General features: G+C 45.4%; 1 protein-coding gene across 1 annotated transcript in view; it reads left to right on the top strand.

The window, feature by feature from the left end:
* The window catches only part of MOB3B (MOB kinase activator 3B), a 211,638-nt gene that overhangs the window by 173,461 nt on the left and 23,269 nt on the right, over nt 1-14,908 (top strand). Inside the window, exon 3 of the mRNA XM_068553306.1 lies at nt 3,511-3,713. Within this exon, the coding sequence (XP_068409407.1) occupies nt 3,511-3,713 (203 nt within the window). The remainder of the gene's footprint in view (nt 1-3,510; nt 3,714-14,908) is intronic.

Below are 14,908 nucleotides of genomic sequence, written 5' to 3'. Positions count from 1 at the left end.
TAAGAACCCTAGAAAGTAAATGTTTTTCTCCATTTTGTAATGAAGTAGAGTGATGAAGTCACTTGCCTATACAGCTAGTAAGTTACAGGGCTAGGATTTTAATCTAGGTCTTCTAGACTCTAAAACCAGCTCTTCTCTATACTATGAAGATCATTCCCAGCCATAGCCCAAATGCAAGAGGCAAGAGCAAACCAAGTTCAAGGCCAAAGACAAGGCCAGAGACCAGGTGTGGAATGGAGGGCAGAGCCAAGAGCTCAAAGCTGATCAGACGTAGGGACTTGGGGGGTGTGGGGGAATGCAGATTGGGGACACTCTAGAGGGACCCAACAAGTGCCATGAACATCCTTGGTGTGTCCAAGATCTTGCCTTACCTTCAGTCAGTGTGTGGGGTGTGGGCACCAGCTTTAAAGGTCAAGCAGACAAACTGGCACAGCTGAAACCCCCCATCCCTGTGTCCCCTAGCAGCTGGTGACGTGAAAGGTGAGCGCCCCTGGGGGGATTCAGGCCACCCAGGAAGGAAGGGCTTGGGAGCTGGAAGTGTGTGCAGAGTCCCAGAGCAACATCTCCAGATTTCAGGGTAGTGGGTACTCATGGGCTTTGGAGTTAGACAATCCTGGGTCCAAACCCCTCCACTACTTGCCAGCTGCGTGACCCGGGGAAGCTACTTAATTTTCTGAGTCTGTTTCTTCATTTATGAGATGGAAACAATAATAGTACCTAGACTTGTTACGTGCTCAGTAAAGGTTGGCTTTACTCTTAGTCCCAGGTCCATGGTCTAAGGCACCAGCAGAGAAAACACATCTCTCCTTGGGGCCTCAGATTATTAGCTGACCTCTTAGTACCTCGGATCTGTGGCTCCCAAGGGTGTGGACTTTTTTCACCCTTCTCTCCTCACCCCTTTCCTTTTTTAAAATTATATTTCTGTGCCACCAAAGAGTAATCTTTAGATGCCTCGTTGCATTCAGCAGTTAAGCTGTGCTTTTATCCTTGGCAGAGAGAGTCACACTCCAAACATAACCAGATCTGTTAGATTTTAGAATCAGGCTGACTTGGTCCAAATCCCAGCCCTGCCACTGTTTACCTAAGTGGCCTGGAGCAAGTTAATCTGTGTTTGGTGTTATTCATCTGTGATACAGGACTAGTAAAACCTACATCCCAGACAGGTTGCGAAAGTAACACATGCCAACCTCTGCTGTTGTCTCCGGTATGGTTCCAGGACTCCCCTTCTGATGGGAACATAATCAACACTTGAATATGGATAATGGGGGATTCCATCACCTCTGGATCTCAGGCTTCTTTTTTTTTTTTTTTTTTTAATTTTTTAATTTTTTTTTTTTTAAATTTTATGGCTGTGTTGGGTCTTCGTTTCTGTGCGATGGCTTCCTCTAGCTGCGGCAAGCGGGGGCCACTCTTCATCGCGGTGCGCGGGCCTCTCACTATCGCGGCCTCTCTTGTTGCGGAGCACAGGCTCCAGACGCGCAGGCTCAGCAATTGTGGCTCACGGGCCCAGTTGCGGAGCATGTGGGATCTTCCCAGACCAGGGCTCGAACCCGTGTCCCCTTCATTGGCAGGCAGATTCTCAACCACTGCGCCACCAGGGAAGCCCTCTCAGGCTTCTTTGAAGCCTCTAGACCTTCTCCCAGCCTGGCAGCAGTGGTTTTCACTGGCCCCCCCCCCCCCCCGCTTCAGCAGAGAAAACCACCCATCCGCTCTCGGTGGGGGGCTGCCCTCCACCTTTGGCCAGCTTTACATCACCCCACCCCCAAACCCCAGCATCTGTTGCCCAGACAGTCAGCTGCCAAGCTATGCCCAAGTCTCTCCCTGGGTTCATTTGATATGTTGCCACTTTGTTTTGGAAGAAAAGCCAATATCAGTGCCGGACCCTGGGGAGGCAGATTCCTGCCTCTGCCAGCTGCCAGCTGTGTTCTGTCGCTCATCCTGCCCTCGGTGTTCCAGGTGATCCCGTTACAGAGTGTCTCTCACCAGACAGCTGCCACTGGGACCCTGTGGAGGCACGGATGGCAAAACTCCAGGCTTGCTGGGGACCAGGGACATGCCCTGAGCGCAGCTCTGCAATTCTGCCGAAAGGCTGGTGGTCATGTCTGCCTTTTCCTGATAAGGGTAATTACTTGCCTTATAACAACAGCTAGATGCTCCAGATCTACAAAGCAGAGAGCGGGGCGGGGGAGGTGTCATTCCCTTTAGCAAGCGCTTACTCTGTCCTGGGCGCTGTAGGAGGGTTTTAGTCATGCTGACATTCCTGGCCATGCAAAAAAGGCCTTGTTTTGACTCCTCCTTAACTGACAAAAAAACAAAAGTCACAGGGGTGTCACTTCTAATCCTCAGGACAATTGGCAATTTTACCTGCATCCTACATATGGAGAAACTGTAGCTCAGAGAGGTTAAATAACTTGTCTGTGGTCCTATGGCTGGAAAAGGAGCAGAATAGGAATTCAAAGGCTATTTAACTTTGGAATCCATGATGTCACTACTTAAGAACAGTGTAAATGCCAAGAGTTTAAGCAGTGTCTGAGAGGCAGAAAGGAAGTGGGCTTGGGATTCTATTTGTTGCTCTGACCAAGCTGGGAGTAGTGGTCATCAGACAGGAAATCTGGGTGATTCCTCTGCCCCCTCACCCAGTCTGTGTTATGAAAAACAACCCCCAACTCTTACCTTCCTCAAGGAGATGAGGTGACAATAAGTGTAATGCGAAGTTTCCATGAAGTTTTGTTGCATTTGCCCACCTCAGGAACAGTGTATCTCAGAAAAAGTTTGGATCAGAATTTGCAAACTGGTAGTCTGCAGGCCGAGTTATCCTGGGAAGATGTTTTGTTTTGACCTGCAGTATTCTTTCTTTTTAAAATGTCAGGTTAATTGCTATCATTTTAAAACTAGAACTCCAGATAGTTCATATAGAACCCCAGATTTCTGAATCATCTTGCGAAACCAGATCTCGCAGCCCCGGGCCTCTGTCGCCATCTGACCACCACTGACTGAGTTGTGCAGCGGCTGCTTCCTTTGATGAGAAGGGGCTTTCTAATTTGCTGCAGTCCTCACCGCTCCCTATTACTCTGTGTCAAGGAGTGCCAGTCTCCCTGGATCATCGCCCTCCTTCTACCAGTTTTCTTATATTAGAGATAAGAGGAAAAGGAACTTTCTCGGGCTCTAAAAAGTGGGAAAAGTAAAAAAGCAAGAAGGGAGAGTGCCTGTTTCTATCTAAAAATAAATATTTCTGCACGTTTATCTGCACCAAAAAAGATATAACCAAAGAAACAAACCTGGCCCTCTTTGTTCATTTGTTTGGTCTTTTCGTGGTTGTTGGTGTTTGAATTTAACGCCGTTTTAGCCACTTTTTCAGACACTGTCCAATGCAACTGCCCACACAGAGCCAGGCATCTGCAGGCTGGCCCAGAAGCCTGGGTCCAGGACTGCTCTCCAGCCTCACACGTGTGCTTGGGGCCTGCCAGAGCTTCCCCATCATGGCTTTGTTCCCTTTTTCCCTTTCTCTAGGTGTTCCCTTCCCAAAGAACTTCCTGCAGATCTGCAAGAAGATCCTGTGCCGCCTCTTCCGGGTCTTCGTCCACGTCTACATCCACCACTTCGACCGGGTCATTGTGATGGGCGCAGAGGCCCACGTCAACACCTGCTACAAACACTTCTATTACTTCGTCACTGAGATGAACCTCATAGACCGCAAGGAGCTGGAGCCCTTGGTAAGTGTCACTGTGCAGTGGCGGCACCCAGGTCCCCCCAGGAGCTCAGCCACTTGTCACAGAACACTGCCTCGCCCGTGCAAACTGATGGCCAGCTCCTAACCAGAGGATTGCGGAGTTGGACAGGAGTTAGAGGTCAGCTAAAGGGCAGGAGATGCCAAGATGTGCGCAGCCATCAAACAGAGGTCTTACATTTCTCCCTGGGATTGCCATGGTTTGGGCCAGAGGAAGTAGCTTTAATTCTCAGCTCCAAAACCAGTCACCTATTCACTTAACCCCTTAAATGGGCATCTTTGAGCTCTATGTCATCTCTTAGGCTGTTTTCCAAAGAAGGTAAGAAACGTTTCTTCAATCAGTGAATAAATATTCAGCACCTACTTGGTGGCACCTGCTAGATACACAAAGTCAAGTTAAACTATTTTTGAGTAGCTTTTACTCCAGAGATATAGAGAGAGGTGAGCCCAAGATGAGAATACAGTATCATGGGGACTTTGCTTTTCATACTGAATCTCCTGCAATGCAGTTTTAATGGAATATATGAGAATCCAGAACACTTGGTTAAAAAAAACTTTACTATTATTGTTTAAGTGAGTGGGGAGTCCTTTCATTTTCTTTATAGGCTGTCCTTACAGTAGGACTCAAACTGTGCTTTGGAAGTCAAGGGCCCCTAAAAGCCCTACATCTTTTGTGACATATATCATACTATGGTACCCTCATCACAGCTATCCCTAGCAACTCTATCTAGTACTGTCTTATCCAGTATAATCAGTGCTTTATCGTAAAATCATGCTTTTTTCCTGAAACAGTTAAAAGTGGCAGTTTTGCTAAATATAACTGACAGAGCGACTAAATTTCATCCAACTCCATTTGAACAATGGGCAGAGCATGGGGGCCAGACCAGTCTTTTGCTAGCCTGTCTTCCTTTCTCTTGATGTACATGTTTTTAAATTATAGGTTTTTAAAATTATTTATGTATGGTGAGGCCAACAGATCAAGAGATGACTGCCAAAGCTTTCAGCAGGTTCTGGGGCAGGGGGTCTGCCCCTAGCTGGTCACCTGGTGCTATGGTGATTAGGGCCAAGGGATTTTAGCCCTAAGAGTAAGAGGCCATAGCGGAGGTGGTTGGGGGAGTGGGCTCTGGATTGGTCGGTTTTTATTGATTGGTGAGTAAACAGCTCAGGGACGAGTTGTCTACTATCTCTAGAAATTGGTCAGCCCTGGAAGGGGCAATCCCTCCATTTTCAGCAAGGCCCCAGATATTAAAGAATCAAAACACAAAAACCAAAAGACATGTTTAATACAGTAGAGTGCCTGTATCTGGCAAAGAAGATGTTGGGGAATTTTATATATCACCCTCAGAGTTTCTCAACTTGAAATCTCTAATTACGCTTTGAGAATACATGGCAAAAAAACACATTTTTTTCTGCGTGTCGCTCAAGAGTTGTGGAACAAAGCAAGATTCGCTGGGTACAAGTGAGATATATCATTGGCTAAAGCATTTATTTTCTTCATTTTCTTTCGCAACCACTTTCTAGAAAGCTCTTGGCAAGAACTAAGTTGTCTCTGAATTCAGTTGGACGAGTAGTGTGGAAAGAAACTAAAACATATCATGGTGAGGTTTTGCTCATTTGTCTTGTATAAGGGCTGTTGTGGGTAAACAGAAAAGGTTGTGCAAACAGCAAAAGGGAGTTAAAGGCCTGAAAGGAGTTGATAAAGCTAATTTCAGAAAATGTTAAGGACAGAGTGGATAGGGGCAGGTGAACGAAGAGGGTGGAGAAAGCACTCTGATCTCCAGGAGAACATGGGTCCTGCTTCTGGGGAGTTTGGTTCAGTTGCTTTCAGTTGACATGTTCAGGTGGAGGGGAGACACCTTCCCTAAAGGTCCACTGGAAGGAAGAGGCTCTCCTCAGCACTCAAGTTTGGGTTTCTCTGAGTTAAAGGAGCAGAAACATCCGATGGAGAGAGCTGAGTGTTCATTTCTTCTCTACGTACAGAAGCATGAAGGCCATTGTAGGACAAAGCCGAGTGTAAGTTAACAAGTAGAGAAAGCCTTCCTTTGCCGTCAGAGCACTCTCAGTTACAGCGGACCCTTGAACAACATGGGTTGGAACTGCACAGGTCCACTTATACGCTGTATACTGCATTACTGCACCATCCAAGGTTGGTTGAATCTGTGGATGCAGACCTGTAGATACGGAGGAAACTCAGTCATGGAGGGCCCAACTATAAATTATACTCAGATTGTCAATGGCATGGAGGGTCGGGGCCCCTTACCCCCACGTTGTTCAAGGGTCAACTGTATTTTCTACAACTGAAGAAGGGCCCCAGGGGTTCTAACACCTGGCAGTACCGGGAACTGACTTGAAGTCTGAGTCACAGAAAGGGCTGGAACAACCCAGTTATTCTATCAATAGATAAGAGCCTGTTTCGGGGGATGGGGAACAAACTATGCTTGGATTAACCAGGAATTATAACAGTAGGTGTGAGCAAGAAGGGATATCGTTTTTTTTCCCAGAAGCTTATAGTTCTTTAAATTTTGCTTGAAACAGCCTACCTTTATGTTTTGTTAATTTTAATTACAGGGAGATTAATTTCAATGCTAGTACATATTAATAACAAGTGCTTTTAATGCTTGACTGTCTGAAATTATGTATTCATTTTACACAAATCAAAACCTACAAAGTAACAGAAAAAGATATTGAGAATGTTTCTGAAGACAGTCATTATCTTAGCACAGTTCAATGTCCACTAAGAATATTGCACTGGTGGATTGTTATTACTGAAACGAGCACTTTCAACATTGAAAGTGCTGGAATACCTAACTTCCAAGTCTACTATTGCAGTGCTGTAGTATTAAAATCAGTCATATTATATCAAATCAATACATATGTATTTGATTTGCATATATCAAGTACCCTATATATGCAAGGCAAGTTACTCAGATGTTCTAATTGTATAAGAAAGATAAGCTTTTGAGAATTGACGAATGCAGTCTAAAAAAATATAAAATAATGACTGTCACTCACCTTTGGTCCTTGAAGGATGATGAAGAAGTCAGGCATTTGGCTTCCTGTTCTAGTACCTTCTTTAGAATCTAATGCAGCTAGGGGCCAGAAGGGCAGCACTTGTCAGGCCAGTTTCCTTTTGAGCATCAACAGCTCCAGAGTTGCCACACCTCCAGTGGGACATTCCCGATGTCATGCCTTGGGATTCCACAGTGTAGGATGCAGAAGCCCCACCTCACGTTTCTCTCCGCCACGTTCCCGCCACACACAGCCATGCTCCTCAGCCTGCCCTGTTACTTTTGTCTGATGTTGGCTGAGTGCCCAACACACTGGTTGTGTTGAGGGTACAGCACCCCACAAGGGCAGGAGACACAAGGCTCAGACTCTCTGGGTTCGAACCCTGGACCCTTCATTCACTAACTCGCGATTTCGAGCAAGGTTTTTCAAAGCCTCATTTTACTCATTTGTAGAATAGGTATAATAATACAATTGTAAAAACTAAATGGGTTAGTCACACGATAGGTGCTTAAGAAATGTGGGCTGTTAAATGAGATAACGAATGGACAGTGGCTGTCCTATAGTAAGCAGAGGTACCCTAATTCTCCCTTCCCCAGTTCCCATGGCCTTTTGCCATCTTGGGGATCCCCTAGGTAGCCTTGTAGCAGATACAGTTCATTGTATTTGTATTAGTGTCTCCCACAGGATTGTCAACTCTTTGCGGGCTGGGAGTAAACGGGACATATGCTTGTATTGCCTATGTTGCCAAGTACCTAATAAATGCTTAGTGTGTTTTTGAATCCGGAAGAGTACTTTGAGGATGATCCCCATTCAAAGGGATTACACACTAGTCATTCCTTCTTTGGTGCCACCCTCATCTCAGAACGTGCCTGCAGACCTCCACTTATCCACAGTTGGAAATAAAGCTTCATGCTATCGGATTAGCAGTAGATATTAAAGCAAAATAAGGTGCAGAGCAGTAAAGGGACGCATCCTCAGCCTCAGGCCTGACAGAGAAATCTGGGACCCCAGCTCCGTCAGTTCCCTGATCCAGATTCCAACTATATCACCTAGGAGGATGTTGAATGCTCTCACACTGTCTGTGTGTCCTGGTGGGACAGGTGTACAGTGACCAAACCTCCCAGATTTAGCACAGAAGAATCCCATGTCTTGGGAAAACTCTGCTCCTGGCAAACGGGGACAGTTGGTCACCCTATCAGGCCTCTGAGGGGGGATACAGCTTGGAATTCAGAAGCTGGGAAGAGGTCACCCTGACAGCCCAGTGAGGAAGGCCAGCACGTCCATCTGTCCACAGGGTTTGCCTCATGGCTCCCGTTGGGACCTGCTGGTCAGCAGCAGCCTGGGAACCCAGAGAAATACATGATTTCATTTGGTCTCCAACAGGGAGGGGGAGGCTGGAACATTGACAGACACAGACGTGACAAATGATCTATTTTTCATGTAAATGCAACAGCTGAAGATGACTTGAACTCGAGCAAGTTCACAGTTGGAGAAAACGAGCCCAAATGATAATTAGCAAACGGGCCAGGCCCTGATTGAATAAGCAGGCTGCTGTTGGCCCTGGGCAGCCTGGGAGTCAGCTGACAGAATGGAGCTAATCAGGATTATCATTAGCAAGCACAGAGAGCAGCAGTATTTTGTTAGCCTTTCACTAAAAACAAAAGCAGATTCAGAGGGCTGTTAGCGATACAGAAGCTGGCGAATAAAGAGCAAATGAGGGAGGAGGAGGAGAGAGGTTGGCGAGGCAGGGGAGGAAAGACAGGAGAGTCCTTGTTCACCCTAAGGCACCTGCTGACCCCTGGGTGACCTTGGTCCAGCAGTTTCACCTTCTCTCTCCAGGGATCCATTTCCTTATTTCTAACAATGAAAGTGATTATACCATCACCTAGCTTGTAGAGGTGCTGCCATGAAACCAAATGTTAGCACAGGGCTGTTCGGTTACCTTATAGCAGGGCACTTGGGCCACAGGAGCTTTTTAATTAAGTCAGTGTTTCTCATTAGGGGTCCGCACACCAGCTGCATCAGAATGTCCTGGAAGTGCTATTTTAAAATGTGCGTACCCGGGCCTCACCCTGGATACACCAAATCAGAATTATTGAGGTTAGTGCCTAGTACCAAGCACCCTCGGTCTGCATCTCAAACTTCAGTGTGCATATGAATCACCTTGGCATCTCGCCAAACTGCAGCTTCTGATTCGGTACCCCTGATTGCAGTGCAATTCATTTTGCTCCCAGGTGATGTCAATGCTGCTGGTTCCCAGACCGCTCTCTCAGGGGCACGACTCTACATGACAATTACTCTCAAATTTGAAAATTACTATTGTTAGCACATCATCCCTTCTTCTTCTCTAGGATGCGGCGGGGGGGGGGGGAGGGTCAGCTCAGTGAGGTGGGAAAGTAAAGCAAAGAAGAAAAATCTACGGATCAGCACCGGCCAAGAGTATTCCTCAAAATGTCAGTCCCGAGTAATAATAAGTGAAAACAGTTTTTCTTTTCCTGATCAAATGAGTTTTTGAAATGCTACATCATCTCCACCCCTGAAGACTCAACGATGGACAATCATAGATCAAAGGCCTTGCGAAGTCATCCAGTGAAGAAACTGGTTCGGTTTTGTGTAGCGCCCCCTGCCCCCCATTTAGCTGCGTTTGGCTGCTGAAATCTTTTTTCTTTTGTCATCACTCACTGACATCTTATGGAGATTGTGATCTGTGGAACAAAGCGGGGACAGTACTATTCAGCTCTGTGATGTGTTTCTGGATTTTGAGTTTTCCCTCCGTGCCTCCACCCCGGCCCCAGCTGTACACTCCCCACTGCTGCATGGGGTGAGGAAGAAAGAAGCCTTGGAGAGGGAGATGGGAAGGAAGTGAGACTCCTCATATGGGAGGGCTTCACGGAAAGAAAAGTAACTCAGCCTCGTTCATCTTCACTCCTCAACCCTCCCACTTCCCTGACACCCCATCACTGAGTTTTTACCGTGTGCCTGGCATGCACACGTTTTCAAGAAATAAGGGATATCTCCATTTCTTGAGTTCCAGGTGTTCCCTTACATTCTTCACGTAAATTGTTTCCTCTGTTCCCCACACTTGTTACCTTTACTTCAAACAGGTGTGGTGGGCAGTTTCTCAACCTCCCTCGTCATTCTCGTTACTGACATCTTATCATGCCCAAGCTTCCCCTCCTCCCCCAGTTTGTAGGCAGTGCCTGCTGGCTAATGATTGAGGTTCATGCACCAAATGATTTTAGGCTTCAGCACCAAAACCACTGCTTGAAAAATGGGTACTTTAGGGCCAGATGGAAGAACAACAGTTTGCAGACCAAAGACTTGGAAAGCCTTGTCTCATAAAGACCCAGCACAGCCCATCTAAGCCCAGGCGTATGATGACCTTGCATTCCCGTATGAGGTGGCCAGGTCATGCCCACGCTTCCCTTGGAGACGCTTGGGTGAGTGCAGTAGCCAGGATTGGCCAGAGCAGGTCAGGACTGTGAAAAGAAGCAGAGCCTGTCACATGAGCCGGAGCTGCTCCCCCAAATAGCCAGCAATGAAGAGCCATTGTGGGGCTTTTGAAAGGATCTTCTCTTTTGAAACACCATCTGTGCAAAGGCCTCTGGGCTGCTGCTTGTCAGGCGGGTTCTTTCACTTCCAGCCAAATGGTTCCAACATGGACACAGGCATTGAAGAAGAAAGAGCTTCAGCCTGTGAGTCTGAAGCCCGGCAGTTTGGCCTTTACAAGGATGCTTCCACTATTAAGTTACCACATTCGTTGTCTGATGCTGAGCAAGGCATTTAATATCTCTGGACCTCAGTCTTCCATATATGAACGAGATCATATCAAGAGTCCCCCCAGCTTGACTTAACTGAGACTATGATCTTTGACATGGTGTGTCAACAGCTTTATTGTCTTTGGTCCAAGGTGACTTTCCTTTTTGCTTAGTGAGGCCTTCATGAATTAAAGCCCACCATGCCAGCAGAGTGGGTATACCTGGCACAGAGGGTCGCTGGAGTTGAGTTTGCATTCGTGGGACTTTGTCAAATTAGGTGGTGTGTGTGTGTGTGTCTGTCTGTCTCCAGCATGGCATCAGCTGGGGGTGGCTGTTCAGGGCAACCGAAACGCCCAGAACTGAGTGGGAGAGCCTGCCAGAGACCATTTTGGGAGCTTTGGCAGACATATTTCAAAGTGTCAATTTGAAAAATAGCAAAGGAATGTGGGATTATTTTCAGTGAACTGCATTGTGCTGCGTTAGCGGGAATGGAGCAAAATCAGCTGCATGTCTTTGTGAGTTCTACTTATTCATCTTTTGCTGATGTCCAGTGAGCTTTTGCTTCTGGTTTGTACGATGGGAGATGGTTGGTTTTTGTTTTTTGGTTTTGTTTTGGTTTTTAACTGGGTCAGGGGTGAGATGTGGTCTGCTTTATTTCAGGGCCTAAAATATAATCAATTAGAGTTGAATACGATGCCCATGGGAAAATCGCAACACATAATATTAAGTAATAAAAACAAGATTCAAAACCGTATTGGAAAAATCACTCTAATCATATGTCTGTCTATTAGTATGTCTACTAGAATCATCTAATCATAGATGAGAAAGGAAGTATGGCAAAAAGAGTCAAGAGTAGTTCTCTCGGTGGAATTATGGGTGATACTTTTGTATATGTGTCTACATGGACTTTTCAAGTTTTCTGTAACAAGCATGCATCACTTTTATAATAATCAGAAAAATCAAACCTTATGCTTTAAAAGGCCTTACGAACAAAGACCAAAGCTAAACATGACAAGTGGCCTGTGTGCCCAGGACCAAGGGTTTTGAGTGAGCTCTTTCCTGTCTCTGGCCGTGCCCTCTCCTCCCCCTTCTCAGAGCTGTGGTGACAGAGATGCTCAGAGGAACAAGGTAGTCTGCAGGTGACAGAGATGCTCAGAGGAACAAGGTGGTCCGCAGGTGACAGAGATGCTCAGAGGAGCAAGGTGGTCCGCAGGTGACAGAGATGCTCAGAGGAGCAAGGTGGTCCGCAGGTGACAGAGATGCTCGGAGCAGCAAGGTGGTCCGCAGGTGACAGAGATGCTCGGAGCAGCAAGGTGGTCCGCAGGTGACAGAGATGCTCAGAGGAACAGGCTAGCGTTGGGACATCCCTTTTGTGAATGTAGTTGGAGGCGGATGTGCACAATCACATGGGCTAAACAATTAAGCTTTCCCTGGATATGGGGTGATCGCTCCTGGAGTGGGGAGTTCAGCATCTTTGTAAACACTGAGGTGATGTTATCTTTATAATAGGTACACTTTTTTCATTTTGAAGCCTCTGTTTTAAGTGGGCAGATCTAAAGCACATGACGAAGTCTGTGGATCACTCACATGGAACGCATCCAGCCCTGCAGGGACAGGCTTTGTCTGGGCACCTCACTGAAGAGGGTACCATGATCTTGACTGACGGTTTTGGTTGGAGTTTCTCCCATCCAGATTCCTTTACCTAACTAGATCTGAAGAGATTCTTGTTTTTTTCTAACTTCAAGTTTCAAAAGGGAATAGGAAGGATTTATTGAAAAGAGATTAACCCATACCATAGAATGGTCTATATACAGTGGTTTTTAAAAAATATATTTATTTATTTATTTATTTATTTTTGGCTGCATTGGGTCTTCGTTGCCGCGCACAGGCTTTCTCTAGTTGCAGCGAGCAGGGGCTACTCTTCATTGCAGTGCACGGGATTCTCATTGTGGTGGCTTCTCTTGTTGCGGAGCGCGGGCTCTAGGCACGCAGGCTTCAGTAGTTGCGGCACGTGGGCTCAGTAGTTGTGGCTTACAGGCTGTAGAGCTCAGGGTCAGTAGTTGTGTCACACGGGCTTAGTTGCTCCGCGGCATGTGGGATCCTCCCAGACCAGGGCTCGAACCTGTGTCCCCTGCATTGGCAGGCAGATTCTTAACCACTGCGCCACCTGGGAAGCCCTATATATAATTTATTAAACTTAAGCGTAAGTGTATGTACAATAACTACAAATAATTTTTAGCTGAAACTATGGTGTGGGTCTAGAGTTAATTCCAGTCCCTTCTTACTAAGGCACTAGCAGAACTAAAGACCAGAAGTGACTAAGGAAAATGTTTCTGTCCTGGTCTCAGTCAGGTTCTTGTTTTATCATTTTTCTTCTCAGAGAGGACCATTCTCTTCTCCTATCCCCAGGGACCCATGCTTCATCCTCGTTTACACCACCTGTATCTCTGTATTGGTCATTCCTTTGTATGGGGTTTGATATTCTAATCACAACAAATTCTCAGTGTTTAGCTGCTTGGTTTAAATTTTTAAAGTACAGAATCTTAAAATATTAGTATATTTCAATAACTCTTATTATTTCTGTTCCAATTTGCTATTGCATACCTCTAATTCATACATGTCAGATTATCTTCTAGTTCGGCAGGTACCCAATACGGCAGCCTGAGAATACCTAGACTTGCCAGCCACACTCTGCCTTCTTTCTTTACCTTTGCTGAGTGGGAATGGTTTGTAGACTGCTTCTGATTCTGATTGGAAGTGAGACATTTCTAGACCATTCAATAAATATTTATTATCTGCTGACCATGTGCTAGAAATCGGGGACCTTACTTTTCAAGGAATTCATTGGAAGTCTTCCTCTTACCCTGTCATTATTTCAGCATCCTCCAAAGTATTTTTCCTGGAATCTACTAGTTCTAGGGGATGTCAAAGGTATTATGTGAAAAAGGGGTTCCATGGTCAAATGACTAGGGGAGACAGTAGTTAATAAAGCTATTCCAGTTTCTTTAGTACCCTGTCATGCATCCTAATCCCCCAAGCAAGATATAGAACATACAGATATATTTGATCAGGGAGTTCTTTCTTTCCAGAGCATTTTGTGGGTCTAAGCATTTGAAACACCCTTTGGGAAATACTAACTAAACAGTCTTAAACAATCTACGTTCCGTATTATAAAGGCAGCCCTCTTCTAGCTACTGAGGGTCTGTTAATAAGCATTTATTGAAAACCTACTATATGTCAGACATGTGCTGAGCGCCAGTGTAAGATACATCTCCATTCTTCAAGAAGCTCATGGTTTTAAAGAATCCATGAAACCACATTAATTAGAGCTGCACTGTCCAATACAGTAGTCACTGGTTACCTGTGGCTATTTACATTTAAATTAATTAAAATTAAATAAAAACTAAAATTAGTTTCTTAATCTTACTAGTCACATTTCAAGTGCTCAAAATCCACGTATGTCTAGTGGGTATTGTATTGGTTAGTGAGCCTCTCCATCATCATGCAATGATCTGTCGGACACCACTGACTAAGAGGTTCTAGCCTCAAGTGTTACCTCCTACAATACTCTGTTAATACCCTGTCCCACCAATGGCTGCCAGATGTGTTCAGAATTGTCCCCCTGCTGCCTCAATGAGGCATTGCCAGTTAGCTCTTTAAGCATCGATTATGGTCTGCTTCTCTTTGCTAGACCACTTCTCTCCCAGTTTACAGATGAAGAACAGATAAAACTCAAAACTGTATGCTCAATGTTTCTCCCTAGGTCTCATGTCAGAATCTCCATCTCAGGAGGTGCTCAGTTCCTCAGGAATGCTCGTAAATTACAAATCAATTACAAATCGTAATTACACTTTACTGTGTCTGCATTTTTGGAAATTGCTGCAGAATGTCAGTCACAGCAGGAATTAATTTATCTTCGTAAGCATTTGAATAAACGTGTGAACAGTCAGTATGGCTTGATGCCCATATATAAGCCTGCCAAATTTTGTCTGCTATGTGTGGTCTAGACTAGTTCAAATTTCCCGGCAGACAAGAGTAGATTCTTTGTCAAATGAGTATTAGCTTGGGATTTGAATGCAGGAAGGTTTTACTTACTGAAATATAACAATATATCTTCTCTCACCACTCACCAGTCTTATCACAATAAAAGCATGAGGATAAGGTTATAGGCAGTCCTTATCCTAAGGACTTGTGTAGTCACTGTGTGGTCTTCAGGACACCTCTTACCATGAGATAATTTTGTGCATAAAGGTTAGCTATCCAAGCCACCAACAAGGCCAGTTAGGCCATAATGTCATACTAGAACACAGTACTAATCAGTATGAGTTTCATGAGGTTAGTGCTAGCAGATTCCTACTGTGTTGTGAATCTGAGTGTAACTGGACCAGTAATTTAGAATAAATGCATACAGGTA

This window comes from Eschrichtius robustus, chromosome 10 (genome assembly GCF_028021215.1).
Source record: "Eschrichtius robustus isolate mEscRob2 chromosome 10, mEscRob2.pri, whole genome shotgun sequence".
Taxonomy (NCBI): domain Eukaryota; kingdom Metazoa; phylum Chordata; class Mammalia; order Artiodactyla; family Eschrichtiidae; genus Eschrichtius; species Eschrichtius robustus.
The sequence above is the reverse complement of the archived record's forward strand: the minus strand, read 5'-3'. Positions and strand labels throughout refer to the sequence as shown.